The sequence below is a fragment of the Myiozetetes cayanensis genome, unplaced genomic scaffold, assembly GCF_022539395.1.
Source record: "Myiozetetes cayanensis isolate MyiCay16 unplaced genomic scaffold, myiCay2020 scf23, whole genome shotgun sequence".
Lineage (NCBI taxonomy): Eukaryota > Metazoa > Chordata > Aves > Passeriformes > Tyrannidae > Myiozetetes > Myiozetetes cayanensis.
The window spans coordinates 5,824,874-5,838,799 of NW_026087445.1; the positions used below are offsets into that span (position 1 = coordinate 5,824,874).

The 13,926-nt window shown below is 59.9% G+C and overlaps 1 protein-coding gene across 1 annotated transcript in view; it reads left to right on the forward strand.

Annotated features, from left to right (window-relative positions):
* The first annotated feature begins 1,820 nt into the window (after nucleotides 1-1,820).
* The window catches only part of HMCN2 (hemicentin 2), a 33,913-nt gene continuing 21,807 nt past the window's right edge, over nucleotides 1,821-13,926 (forward strand). Inside the window, 26 exon segments of the mRNA XM_050319937.1 lie at nucleotides 1,821-2,055; nucleotides 2,980-3,050; nucleotides 3,971-4,129; nucleotides 4,344-4,466; nucleotides 4,982-5,153; nucleotides 5,487-5,593; nucleotides 5,803-5,923; nucleotides 6,021-6,284; nucleotides 6,450-6,594; nucleotides 6,862-6,983; nucleotides 7,073-7,345; nucleotides 7,449-7,590; nucleotides 8,202-8,329; nucleotides 8,466-8,579; nucleotides 8,744-8,893; nucleotides 9,534-9,728; nucleotides 9,925-10,020; nucleotides 10,334-10,458; nucleotides 10,735-10,879; nucleotides 11,021-11,133; nucleotides 11,385-11,541; nucleotides 11,724-11,886; nucleotides 12,492-12,619; nucleotides 12,761-12,869; nucleotides 13,147-13,316; nucleotides 13,783-13,878. Of these exon segments, the coding sequence (XP_050175894.1) occupies nucleotides 1,821-2,055; nucleotides 2,980-3,050; nucleotides 3,971-4,129; nucleotides 4,344-4,466; nucleotides 4,982-5,153; nucleotides 5,487-5,593; nucleotides 5,803-5,923; nucleotides 6,021-6,284; nucleotides 6,450-6,594; nucleotides 6,862-6,983; nucleotides 7,073-7,345; nucleotides 7,449-7,590; nucleotides 8,202-8,329; nucleotides 8,466-8,579; nucleotides 8,744-8,893; nucleotides 9,534-9,728; nucleotides 9,925-10,020; nucleotides 10,334-10,458; nucleotides 10,735-10,879; nucleotides 11,021-11,133; nucleotides 11,385-11,541; nucleotides 11,724-11,886; nucleotides 12,492-12,619; nucleotides 12,761-12,869; nucleotides 13,147-13,316; nucleotides 13,783-13,878 (3,823 nt within the window).

Genomic DNA, 13,926 nt, shown 5'->3' on the forward strand with positions numbered 1-13,926 from the left:
CCAGCCTGGACTGGGCTTTTCACGTGCGGTGGGATCGAGTTTGCCATTCTGTGCTGCCAAGTCTTGTGGAAACGAGCGCTGCAAGGCCTCCCTGCCAGCCCATCGCTGTTGTGTTTGCTCTCCTAACGAGGCTGACTAATTGTTTTCGGGAGGCCAGAGGAGATGCCCTAACGGTCCGAACAAGGGGGCTGTGTTTGCACAGGGGGTTTTGTCCAGAGGTGCCTTGTGCCAGCACATGGTGGGGGCACCCGGGGATTTCTCCCCTGTGCCAGGGAGTGCACAAGGATGGGCACAGGCTCCAAACCATAGTGCTTGCTCAGAGGCTGTGCCTTAAGCCCCAGCAAGGAAAGGGTTAATGCCCAGCTGGCACAGGTGCTCCTGGGAGTGGGAGCACTGGTGGATGTGGGAAGGGCTGGCTGGGATTAATTTGCTGATGGGGACAAGCTGTTGGGGTTTCTTTGTGTCAGGAGTGTTGGTGAGAGGTGCTCCCTGCCAGGGTGCAGGATAGAACTGGGATGGAGTTTGGTGTCTGGGGATGCTCTAAGGTAGGTTTGGTGGCACTGTGGGGTGGGGCACTCCCCCCAACTTGCAGTGAATGTGGGGGGCTGGGTGTGTGAAGCCTGAGGGAGACAAAGGGCTTTCTGCAAGCCAGGCTACAGCCCTGGCTGTGGGACAGGATGGGGACAGGCCACCAGACGGCCCCATGGGGTGCCATCTGCCCTGCTGCGAGGGGTGGGTCCTTGCTCACCACGAGGCTGGGCTGGGTCCGAGTCTGCAAGGACTCGTGGGGCAGAGGGATGTACTGGATAGTGCTACTGTCCTGTGTGTGGGTGATGGGATGGGTAACCTCCAAGGTCGCCCAGCCTCTGTGTCTGGGGGGAGCAGGGCTGGTGCTGGTGAGGTGCTGGGGGTGCAGGAGGTGCTCAGCCCTCGGTGCACAGCCTCACCTGGAGCCGGCTCTTGGCTGTGCCTGCTCTCTGGGTCCCGCTGCGGGGGGAGTTGAGCAAGAGCAGAGCATCCCTCCGGAGCAGCCATGAGCTCAGCACTCCACTTCGAGGGGAGCCAGGAAACTCTCTGCACGCTCAGCCAGCGCTCCCGGCCAAGGGCTGCCTGTGCCGGCCAAGGCTGCCTGTCCCAGCCCATGTCCTGGCTCCGGCTTTGTCTGTTCTTTGCGTGGCTGTTTGCGCCCTGTTCCTGGGGCAGCTGCGCTGGTGAGCCCCTCCAGAGCCCCTTGACTCCCCAGCCACCTTGCGGACCCCCATTCCAGGGGGGTCTTTCGCCTCTCAGAGGGGGAATTTTCTTCCTTGGGGTCCCTTTCGCAGCTGTCTCTTCCCCCCTGCTGGGGGTTTGGCAAGGTTTCCCCACAGGTGCTCAGCTGCGAGCCCCCATGTCCTTCCCTAACCCCCGGCTCCCCCCGGCAGAGCGGGGTCTCTCTGAGCCGGGCTGGAGGGGTCAGGGGGCCTGGCCAGTGCTTCTGACAACCCTATGGGCTGTAGGATCTGCCTCCCAATCCCCGCATCCCCATCCTGACATCCTCCAGCCCCCACCCACCTCCCTGCCGCGTCGCTGGCTCCAAAAGTCCGGTTTTTTTTTCTCCCTCGCACCCTCCTCCCTCCCAGAAGTTGAACGCTGGAGGAGCAGGTCCGCAGCTGCGGGCGGCTGGGCGTTCCCTGACCGGGGTCCCGGCTCCGTCCCCACTGCGTGTGGCCCCTTCCACACCGTGTCCCTCCCTAGTGAGGGGACAGTGCCCGGGGGGTCTGCGGGAAGGATCAGGACAAGGACTGAAAGGGTGTCCCTGGCACCTGAGGGTCTCCCCCACGATGCCACCCCACGGAGGGGTGTTTGTGGGTCTCTGGCTGCTGCTGGCCCCCAGTCTCGCCGAGAGCCCCCCCAGCTCAGGGTGGGCCACTCTTGCCTTCGTCTTTGATGTCACTGGCTCCATGTACGACGACCTGGTGCAGGTGATGGACGGAGCCTCCCGCATCCTGGAGCGGACGCTCAGCAGGAGCACCAAGCCCATCAGCAACTACGCTCTGGTCCCCTTCCGTGACCCAGGTACGGCTGGGACAGGGTGAGGACACTTGTCCTGCCGGGGATGGGGCTGTGGGGAGCTAGGGTGTGGTTCTGGCTGTGTTTGGGGCTGAAATGTGCACTTTGCAAGTGCCTGCACGATCCTTTCTCCATGTTTTTAATGCCTTGGTGACTGTTGTGGTGGGGATGGCAGTACAAGATGAGCTGCAGGTCGAGGGCAGGGAACTGGGCTTGGACTTCTGTTCCCAAGCCACTCTACGGGCACAGGGTGAGCTGTTTCCACCGCATTAATCCCAGGGATGCTGGAACCCACTGGTGGGTGGCTCCTCCACTTCCATCCTGTTCCAATCTCCCTGGTCTAATCGTGGTGGGGGTATTTTTGGACAAGTCCATGATGTGCTTCCAGGTCATGTCAATAAAAGCACCACTCCCTGAGAGGTTTTGGCAAGTCACTGCCCCACCAGAGTAATTTCTTTCTGTCCCTGTTTTTGCCTTGGGTTTTTGTGCACACCCATAAAAGAACAACTGTTCCCCAAAAGAGCCCCAACCTCCTACATGGATAGTAGGACCCAGGCTTTATTTTCCAGCAGAAACGCTGGACTGAATGAAAACCACTGGAGCCAGACAAGGAAGGAGGCAGAAACAGTGAATGGGTTTCTTCATTGTTTTTTCTGGGAGCCTCCCCCAGCAGAAAAGGGTGCTGGGTTTGCAGCTCACCCTTGCTGGGACCAGCTGGTCTGTTGGGAGAAACTCCCAGGCAAGGGAATGGTCACAGTATGGGCACATGGCTGGTCTGCCGAAATCCATTTCCCACCTGGTGCCAAGCCAGGGTAGATGCTGAACCCTGAGTCTCACAGGTGTTTGAGCCGGGGTGGGTGCCCGGGAGCACTGGCAGCACAGGTGGCACTGGACGAGGCTGGTGCTGAGGTGGTGTTGGTGTGTTTGCAGAGGTGGGACCCGCCACGCTCACCACGGACCCCCAGCTCTTCCAGCAGCGCCTGCAGGAGCTCCACGTCCAGGTAGGCACCCTCAGCCCCACGGCTGTGCCAGGCCTGGCTCAGTGCCTGGCCTGTGGCACTTGGTGGGAAGCCTGGCTTTTCGTGGTGGTGGGTTCCAGGAGTGATCTCTGCATCCCCTGGGGACAGTGGTGAGGTCTCAGGGCTGAGCCAGGCTGGCAGGGGGCTGCTCACACTGGGGTGAAAGTGGAGAGTGTGGGTAATACTGGTGCTGTTCCCCAGGGTCCTGCAACAGGGCAGAGCATTCCCAGTTCACAGCTCTTGTCCCAGAGGGAGATGGTCTCCCTAGGAGAGTTTGCACAGACTCTCTGTGGAACCAAAAAATCTATTCTCTTAGAAGCGCTGCTTGAAAAATGAACTTTTAAATATTTTTTAAAGTGATTTCATCTGTTTTCTGCCAGATGAAATTCTCCCCAGGAGTTTAATCCTGCTTTATCCACCCCCATTCCTCCCCTGCCTCCTGTGCATTGCTAAATCCCTGTGGCTTTTCCCTTCAGATGCAGCTGGTTTGGCAGGAGGTGTAACACTGTGGCTGCAAATGCTTTCCCAGCCCTTTGGGGTGCCAAGCCCTGGGGGAGCGGGAGCTGGTCCTCACTGTGCCCCTGCACTTCCCTGGGGTGGCTGGTTCTGCTGCCAGGGCAGGTGAGGGGCTGGGGTGGGCACAAACGCTCCTGCTAAAGGTATTTGTGGGAAACCAGTGGCCTCTGTGAGCCTGGATCCCCAGACTGGTGGTTCAAACCCCACTGAAGCTGGGAGAGGGATGGGTCTGTGTAATCCTGCTGTTCCATCACGCTGCTTTGGGCTGACTCCAGCAAACCAGTGCAGTTCCTCCCGTGAGCAGACGTTGGGTGGGATCCTGCCAGGAGCCCAGCAGGGAAGCACTGAGCACTGGGTGGCCGTGCCACGTCCCTTGTGCGCCACAGGGCGGAGGGGACTGCCCGGAGATGAGCGTGGGAGCCATCAGGCTGGCCGTGGAGATCTCACATCCCGGCTCCTTCGTCTACGTCTTCTCTGATGCTCGGGCCAAGGACTACGAGCAGCAGGAGGAGCTGCTGAGGCTGCTGCAGCACAAGCAGACCCAGGTGAGAGGTGCTACCCACCAGCCTCCAGCCTGGGGGGACTCGGCAGCAGCGCATCAGTGAAACACAGCGATAACCCCGCTGTGCCGCCTGGTAGCGAGGGGCATTTCGCATTCCCTGGGTGACTCCACGTTCTGGGATGCTGGTGGATGCTGGCTATGTCCCCTCCCTGGGCTGGTGGTTGTGTGGGATGCCACAGGGACCGTTGCTGTGGCAGGTGGTGTTTGTGCTGACGGGGGACTGCGGGGACAGGAGCCACCCCGGGTACCGCGTGTATGAGCGCATCGCTGCCACCAGCTCTGGGCAGATCTTCCACCTGGACAAGCAGCAGGTGACAGAGGTGAGTGGGGATCCCTGCTGCCACACGGAGTGGCTGAAGAGTGTGTGGCCCAGCCCAGCTATCTGAGCTCTTATGTTCTGCCTGTGGTGAATCTTTGTGCCCAAGACACCTCCAGATTGCTCTGGGAGCCCCACTTCAGTTTGAAGCTGGGGTGGGGGTTGGAGAAGGCTGCCTGTGGAATCCTTGGGATGAACTGACCTTCCAGCCCCTGAGGAAGGGAAGTGTCTGCCTGGGGCTGAGGCTGAAGCTGTGGCACTCCTGGCAATAACAACTACGCCAAATTACAAGGGGGGCTCAGCCAGGGCCAGTACCTCCAGCCTGCCTGTCCCTCGAGCCCCCTTGTGCTGGCACCAGATGGACCCCATTGGGGCTGGTCCCTTGCCTGGGTGCTGTTTTGCAGCTGTGCCTGAGATTGTGACCTGGTGCAACACAGCCCTGCTCCAAACATGACCCTGAAATGGCTGTGCCTGTCAGTGAGGGGGGATCCAGGTTAATTCTCCCCCACATGCCTCCAGGTGTTGAAGTGGGTGGAAGAGGCCATCCAGGCTTCCAAGGTCCACCTGCTGTCCACGGACCATGAGGATGGTGGGGAGCACACATGGCCTGTCCCCTTTGACCCCAGCCTGAGGGAGGTCACCATCTCCCTGAGTGGCCCTGCCCCCGGGATCAAGGTCTGGGATCCGGCAGGTAGGAGCACGGGGGAAAGGGATGGCAGGGGGTGATGCTTTGCCTTCCAGACAGACCTCAGGTAGGGGCTCATCAGAAGCAGAAAGGGCTTCATCAAACCCTGCCCTGAAAACTCAAATAGCCCTCAGTAAACAGCAAGAGATTGTTATTTACAACATCTCCTGCAGGGATGCCTTCGCCTTTGGCTTTAGGAGGGTTTTCCCTTCTGTGCTGGCTGTGAGCTGTGATGAGCTCTGCACTACCCTGAGCCCCTAGGGAGGGGGCTCCTGGCTGCTGCAGGGACCAGGGGATGGATTGGGCTTGCCCATACCAGAGGTTCCCTTATTGTTGCAGGAAAGGTCCTGGAGAAAGGCCAAGGTCTGAAGGAACTTCTCAGCATCCCCAACTCAGCCATGGTGGTGGCTGTGGAGCCCTATGAGCCAGGGACGTGGTTGGTCACGGTAGGCTGGTGGCAGACCCTGCACATCCTCTGCCTTTCCCTGATGGATATTTAGCTGGCCAGACTTTTCCAGGTGTCAGCTTTCCTCATCCATCCCCAGACAGGCAGAGGACGTGTGAGCAGGCTGGAAGGGGCCGGCTGCCACCTCCTCCCTTCCCATCACCTCTCCCTTCCCCTGCCCTCAACACATGCCTCTCAATCTGCTTCCAGACCCAGAGCAGTGGCCGCCACTCCCTGAGGATCACGGGCATCAGCAACATTAATTTCCAAGCCAGCTTCTCCACCCAGCCGGAATTTGATGCCAACCAGCCGGGAGAGCAGCCAGTGCAGGGTGAGGCTGGTGCTGCCCTGGGGGGCTGGATGCTGCACCTGGGCATCCTGCAGCCAGGAGTGTGGTTGGTTGTTTTTTTCCCCTCCCTGCTTTCCAGGTCTGCCCATCTCCGTGGTGGTGAACTGCACCGGTCTGAGGCCGCCTGGGCGCTTGCAGGAGATCGAGCTCTTCAACACCTCTGGCCATGCCCTGCTCTCACTGCCCGTGTGGCCACTCTCCAACTCCTCCTCCGGGCAGCTCTGGGTGGGTTCACCTCTCCGTGTCCCTCCAGGTGACTTCCTGCTGAAGGTGAAGGGCAAAGATGCCCAGGGCCACCCCCTGCACCGCCTTTCCGGGGTCACCTACACCAGTGTGGTCCCTGGTGAGTGGAACACACGCTCCCCACAGCTGCTGAGTGGGAAACAAATGTTCCAACACTGCCTCTGCTTTGGTTTCTTCCTGGGTATCTTCTATCCTGCTTCCCAGGGCAGCTCCCAGTGAGCTCCTGAGGGGTGTTACATGTGTGCATCTCCCCAAACGCTTCCAGGTCTGCCCAAAGTGGACATCTCCAGCAAGATCCAGGCTTATAGCCGTGAGCCACAGCTGATCTCCTGCTCTGCCCAGAGTGAGGTCCCTTTCCGCCTGCAGCTCAGCCGAGGCACGATGCAGCTCAGGGAAGAGCAGCTCTTCAGGTGAGCCTCTGGTGTGGCCCAGTGAGCTCCATGAGGGACCCATGTGGGCAGGAACAGCCCCTGAGCTGTGTGGGCAAGGGGGATGCTCTGTGCTGCCTGTGAGCATCTCAAAAGGAAAGTTCCAAGGGATATGTCTGCAGTCAGTGTGGGTGCGCCCCTTTGCCCTGACTCAGATGGAGAAAAGTCTCCAGGATTAGGATCAGGGTGGTGGCGTGGCATTCCCAAGGTGTGGGGGTGACCGACCTTTACATCACCCCCTTTCTGTAGGAGCTCAGGGAACATCAGCTGGCTGATCCCTGCAGTGTCCAAGAGTGACGAAGGGTTTTACGAGTGCACGGCCACGAGCAAGGTCGGGGTGACACGGGCTCGTGCCTACGTCTCTGTGTCAGGTGGGGGCTGCTTGTGCCGAGCCTGGGTGCCCTCTCTGTGCCTGTGGCTGGGCACGGGCTCCTTTCACCCTGGTGTCCCTCGTTTTCAGAGCCACCACCGAGTCTCATCGCCCCGGCCAACATCACGGCTTCACCGGGCCAAGACGTGGTCATGTCCTGCCTGGTGCTGGGGGATGTGCCCTACAACCTGACGTGGAGCTGGGATGGGAAGTCGGCGCAGCCAGGGGATGGCCGGACGCGGCTGCTGCAGAACCGCTCTCTGGAGATCAGCCGCGTGCGGCCGGGGGACGGGGGCCTGTACGAGTGCGTGGCACGCAACGCCCACGGCACTGCCACCGCCTCCCTCTGGCTCTTCATCCAGGGTAGGCTTTGCCCCTCGTGGGGCGCTGGCCCAGGTGATGTTCTGCCCCATGGGTGGGTGGTGAATGGTACCCAGGGGCTGAGCCCTGCCCCATCCCCGTGCAGAGGCGCCGTGGGTGAAGGTGGGGCCCAGCCCCCAGCGCTTCAGGAGGGGCCAGGAGCTGCATCTGAACTGCACAGCCGGGGGCCACCCCCCGCCCCACACCACCTGGAAGCGCTGGGGCTGGGCACTGGAGCAGGACGAGAGGTAACCTGTGGGGACCTGGGTGTCTCCATCCTCCCTGTCCCATGGGGATGATGCTTCCCTTCCAGGGATGTATGGAAGGGCTGAGGGAGAGTGGCTTGGGGCTGCCATAACTTCAGAAGGAGGGAGGAACTGCAGTATCCCATGCACCTGAGATGCTTAGCATGCTGCTGGCCTTGATTTCATATTTATTTTTAAGCTGTCCTCCCCTATCCAGGTCACTGTCCCCACCACGGGGACTAACAGTGCTTTGCACACCCAGTGTGTGCTCAAGTCTCAAAATACTCCTTGTAGTTCCTCTTAATTTCTTCTGCTTTTGCCTTCCACCTCCTGCCTGTGTCAGGCTGTGAGTTCTGGAGTGGGCTTTGGGGAAGGCTTTTTGACTTGGGAGATGAAAAAGCCCAATTCTCAGTGCTTTTCCCTGGTTCAAAGCAAAGTCCTTCCCTCCAGCAGCTGACAGAGCTGGCTCTAAGTGCTGACCCACGTCCATCACATGCCCAGCACTTGCCACGTGTGCAGGATGGCCTGAAGCCTATTCATTTATATCAACACATTTTCCATCGTCTCTGCTTTCACAGGGCTCATTTCTCCCTCTCTCTCCCCATTTGCCACAGGGTTTTTAGGGATGCTGAGGGTACCCTGCACATCAGGGCTGCTGTCCCAGAGGATGCAGGCAATTACAGCTGCTCTGCCAGCAGCGTGCTGGGCTGGGACGAGCAAGTCATCACCCTGGAGTTCACTGGTACCTGCTCCCTGCTGGCCAGCAGCACAGCTGGAATGGGGCTGTGTGTGATGGGGGGTGTCCCAGGGCTCTGTGATACCCTTGGGGTGAGTGGCACGGCTGTTGGAGACCATAACCATCTCTCCCCCTGGCACAGAGCCCCCTGCCATCCTGGCGGTGACGCCCAGCCTGAAGGTGCTGGTGGGAGAAGACGTGACCCTGGAGTGCTGGGTTTCGGGGGCACCCCCGCCCCACGTAGTGTGGTACAAAGGTGAGACCGGCAGGGGCTGGGGAGCAGATCCCCTCCGTGCACTGGGGCCCCTCTGCTGCCCTGCAGAGACATCACACGCGGGATCCCCCGGCCCGGCACCGGGGGGGACCCACAGAGGCACTTGGGGTGCTGAGGTGAGTGCTGATGTGGGGGCCCCGGGGCAGGCGAGCAGGCGATGGCGACGTTCCCACCCGGCACCCAGCGTGCCGTCCTGAGGCTGCAGGAGGTGCGGGAGGAGGACGCGGGGCAGTTCGGCTGCGAGGCTCTCAGCGAGGCCGGCGTCGCCTTCGACAGCACCCTGCTGGACGTGGGGTGTAAGTCCCTGCCCTCCCGTTGGGCTCAGCTCCCACCTCCTGCTTCCCGGGTCTCCTCGTGCCGCCGCCTCCCGGATTTCCCAGCAGGGGGGTGTTGGTGCTTGGTACGAGCAGGGGGAAGCCTGACAGGATTTCCAAGAGTTGGGAGGATGGAAGAGTTTCAGCGAGTGGCAGAAGCCAGTGTAGTTGTTACTGTTATGGGGACGTGATGGCTTGGGACCCAGCTGGGGATGCAAAGTGCAATCAGGGGGATTAGGCAGAGGTGGGACCTGACTTCGGTGTATCTGAAAATTCAGGTACACTGACTGTTGCTCAGGACTTTCCATCAGAGGCAGAAGGGACAGAGGAGCATAGGGAGGAGAAGGGAAGGCTCTGAGCTGGGGGCAGTAGGGTTAAAAGCAGTTAAAGATGGAAAAGTGCAAGAGGTTTTGCTGAGTGTAACTGGGAGGGACAGAAACTGCAGTGGCTCTGGCAGCTTTGGAAAAGCCCCAAGTGCTTTAAGTCAGTCTCATAACTTGTGAGGGCACCCTGGCTTGTGGGTTTTGCAGTCCCATCCCTTCTCCAGGCTTGGCTGTGCTCAGAGTGGGAAGCTGGGATGCTGGACCTGCCTGAGCCCCTTTTCCACTGTTCTCTCCTCCAGCTGCCCCTCACTTTCCTGAGCCTCTGGGTGACTTGGAGGTCACAGCTGGGGAGAGTGTGACCCTGCTGTGCCATGTCGAGGGATCTCCCCCACCACAGATCACCTGGTCAAGGCAGGACGGGAAGCCCATGGAGGGCTGGCAGGGACCACGGGGGGATTCCAGCCAGCTGGAGGCTGCCCAGCTCCTCATCAACAGTAAGAGCTGAGCATGCACACGTTCATTTGTATGTTTAATTTGCAGTTTTAGCTGTGCTGCAATAGCCTGCAAGCCTCCAGTCTGTCCTCCTTTGGAGGTGGTGGGAGGGAAGGGGAGGGTAGTGTCACCCATCCTAGAGCTCACTCAGGGCTCTGCAGCCCTACCAGGCTCATGCTTCTCCCTGCCATGTCCCAGGTGCCTCACTGGATGACCAAGGCATCTACATCTGTGAGGCCCAGAATGAGTTTGGGAAAATCCAAGCGGAGGTCAAGCTCACAGTCACCGGACACGGTTTGCTTTTCCCTGCTTTGGTTGGTGTATCGATCCTGGCAGTGAGTGGCAGGCCTGAGCAGCCACGTCTGCTCCCGAGCTGGCTGTGGGGAATGCTCAGCAAATCCCAGGGCAGGGTTTGGATAATGCCCTTGCACCTCTTTGACTTAATACGCTGACATGTATATCCCCAAATTCTTGGGGGAGATAAACGCCTGCCTTGTGCAGAGCCAGGATCTGGACCCTGGAAGAAAGGTGATCCAGATCCACTCTCCTGGGTGTTACAGGCCAGTTTATAACCAAATAATATTGTTTCCCTTCCTCTTTCAAGCAGCCCCAGAAATAGCTCTTGCATCCCCCGTGGTCCACGCGCTCCCAGGCCAGCCTGTGTCGCTGCCCTGTGTGATCCTGGCTGGGAGGCCATTCCCAGCCCGCCGCTGGCTGAAGGATGGACAAACGGTGAGGTTTCCATGCCTGCTGGGATGGTGGGTGGGTGGGTGAGTGGGCAGCTGCCCTGCAGCAGGGGCTTTGCTGCAGGATGGGTGTCACAACCTGCCAGGCCGAAGCTGCTGGTGAAAGATGCCAGGGGAGCGTTTGTGTTGGGAGGGCAAAGTGGCTTTATCATCACATCAGGATGTTCTGTTGCTCAAGGATCAGTTTCTAGATGTGCCCTAAAGACACAGCTATAAGGTGACGTTTGACCCCTTGACTGTCCTGCTCTCTGCATGTGCCCAGGTAGCCCCAAGTGACCACCACTCCATCCGGGCTGACGGGAGCCTGCACATGGACCAGGCATCCCAGGGGGATGCAGGGAGGTACACCTGTGAGGTGACCAACGCCCTCGGCTCGCACAGGCAGGACGTGTCCCTCGTCATCCACGGTGAGTGACAGGGTGCTGGGTGTCCCCGCTCTGCGGTGACCAGGGGCAGGTGCTCTCTGTGCCCCATAAATAGCTGAGCACTGCTCTCTGTGGAGATCTGGCCCTGGCCATGCAGGGTGAGGTGCTTCTCTTCCTTCCCAGTTCCTCCCAGCATTGAGCTTGGCCCTGTCCTTGTCACTGCCACCGAGGGAGAGGCTGTCACCCTGAGGTGCAATGCCACCGGTGTACCCCCTCCTACGGTCACCTGGGCCAAGGTAGGTGACAGGGACAGGCAGGCTGCTGTCCCCCTGCCAGCCAGCTTTGGGTCACCCTGGGTGCTCTGTTTGAGGGTAGTGCAGCTCTCTAGTGTGGCTGTGACTGCCTGGAGAGTTGGCACCAGGTGTCCTGGGAAGCTGGGACCAGGACATGGCTTGCTCTGATAGGTCTAGAGCCCTTTTCTTGCCCTTGGGCTGCTCAGCTCATGGGACAGTCTCTGCTGTCTTCCTCCCTTCTCTTCCCTCTGCAGGGCACAGAGCCCATTTTGCTGAGTCCACGATACCACCTTGACCCTGATGGGACCCTCCTGATCCCTTCACCCTCGCCTGGGGACTCTGGGACCTACTTCTGCACAGCTACCAACACCGCAGGTTTCTCCAGCCAGGAGATGCAGCTCTCCATCAGCAGTGAGTGCCCAGGACTGCTCCAGAGGGGACTGGCTGGGAGAGCATGACCTGGGAACAGTCATGGCTTCCTTGGAGCACCTATCCAGGTTCCAGATGGGTTTGCAGGATGGGAAGAGAAGCGATGAGGGCTGTGGGGTACCTGAAGGGTCCCTGCACCAGCTGTGTGCTCCCTCTCCATCCAGCGAAGCCCAGGATCAGTGTGAATGGATCACAGGTGCCCGACCCTGTCACCGTCCTGGCTGTGCTGGGGCAGGAGACCACCCTGCCCTGCGAGGTTCAAGGGTACCCCCCTCCCTTGGTGCTGTGGAGCCGACAGTCCCAGCCTCTGCCTCTCGCCACCACGAGGTGAGGAGGGTTGTGGCTGCTGGGGACCCCTAAACTCATGGCCCTGGATCTTGGGGTTAAACCCTTCTTTCCCTGTACCTGAGGACTGCTGTGGGATGGGGAAGCGGGGAAGGCATCTTGGGTTTGCTCTTCCTGGGGGGACTGTGGTGCCTTGTTGTTCCTGTCTGGTTTCCCGTGGTTGGCCTGTGCTGCTCCCCACATCTCAGCTGGCTTGTCCTCTCGTGGTGGGTGATTGATGGGAGAACACAAGGAGGAATCTGCAGTCATGGGCTGAGATGATGTTATGTCTGTGGAGCACAGACAGGGCTGGGAGTGAGAGCGTGGCCAGCCCCAGCTGCAGGGGCTGTGCTCCCTAGGGACCCCCATTCCTCTTCATTCCCCTGGGCTCATGTGCTGCCTCATGCTGAGCTTGTGCAGGGGCTGAGCAAAGGGGATTCGCCCCCTTGGGCAGCTCTGCCACCCTCCTTGCACGGGAGGTGGCCCTGGGGACTTTTGGCTGTCTCAGGGTGATAGTGAGCTCTCAGCCCTTAGCTCTTGCCCAGGGGTAGGTGACGGATGACACCCCTGTTCCTCCCATCCAACATTTCTTTTCCCTCTCCCCCAAGGTACAGTGTCCTCCCTTCGGGGTCCCTCCGTCTGGCCAAGCCCCAGGTGACAGACAGCGGGCTCTACACCTGCACAGCCACGAACACCGTGGGGAACACCTCGCTCAGCTACAGCCTGCATGTCCAAGGTTCACATCCCTGCTTAAAATACTCCTCCCAAGGGCTTAATGCACCACTGGGGTCCTGCATCCTCCAAGCCCTTGGCTGCTGCCACATCCCCATGACAGTGCCTGAGGGTGGTCTCAGCCTGAGGTCCCCTCTCCCTCCAGCTGCGCCCCAGCTGTGGATCGGTGATGGGGAAAGTCACCTGGCAGCTGTTGCCAACACGTCCCTGAGGATTCACTGCCATGCCATGGGCACTCCTCCACCCCAGATCCAGTGAGTACTGCAGAGGGTGTGTCCTGCCTGTCATCCCAGGATGTGTAATAGCGATCTCTGGCTCGAGGTGTCCCTTAGGATGGGAGGCATCCATTCCTTCTCCTTGTCCCTGGTATCCTCTGCCCAACGATCTGGGCACTGCCAACCCAATTCCAGGTGACAAGGGGACAGTCTTTGCTGCCAGTAACCCACAGCTCACCCTGTTGGTGTGCAGAGATGGGGGGCTGGTTGGTGGCAGGACAGATCAAGGATTTGCTGCCTGTCCCCTTCCCCACAGGTGGCTGAAGGATGGGCACCCTGTGGGCGAGCAGGACAATGTGGTGGTGTCTGAGGACGGTGGGACTCTGCTGATCACCCGTGTGGGGCTGGGTCACGAAGGGCTCTACGTCTGCCAGGGCAACAACTGGGCAGGGGTGGCCCAGGCGGAGGTGCAGGTCGTGGTGCACGGTGAGTGCATAACCTGGGGCAAGACCCCATGTCCATCCCACGTGTCTGGGAGAACATGGCTGGCCAAAGGGCTGGGTGTTCTTGGCCATGCTTTTTGGTAGTTGTAGGGTTGTTACCCTGATCTGTTGGGTTCTTGTCCTTTGTCGATGAGGCTGAGAGCTGATGTCCACTGACACCCCAGTAAAGCACAGCATCCATCCTTGATGGGTGCTTCCAGGGGGAGGGTCTTCCCCAGCCCCATTTTCCCTTCCCACCTCCATCAGGAGGATGTCACACTGAAGGTGCTGGGTGAGAAACCAGCCAGGGAGCAGCGATGGGGAGGATGAATGTCTCATTGGGGTGGGGAACTAACCTGCTGGCTTGGGGAGCAGCAGCAAGCCTGGCTGTGCTGCCCAGCCCTGCCCTGTGGTGGCTGCAGACAGGCCTGGGCCATGCAGAGCTGGTGATGGTGTGTGCTGGGTTGCAGTGCCTCCAAACATCGAACCCAGCCCAGTGGATCTGGCTATCCCGGAGAACGGCACAGCATCCCTGGAGTGCCTGGCCTCGGGGCTGCCTGCTCCTCGTGAGTCAATCCTCTTCCTTGCTCTTGCATTCCTGGGGCTTTCCCTGG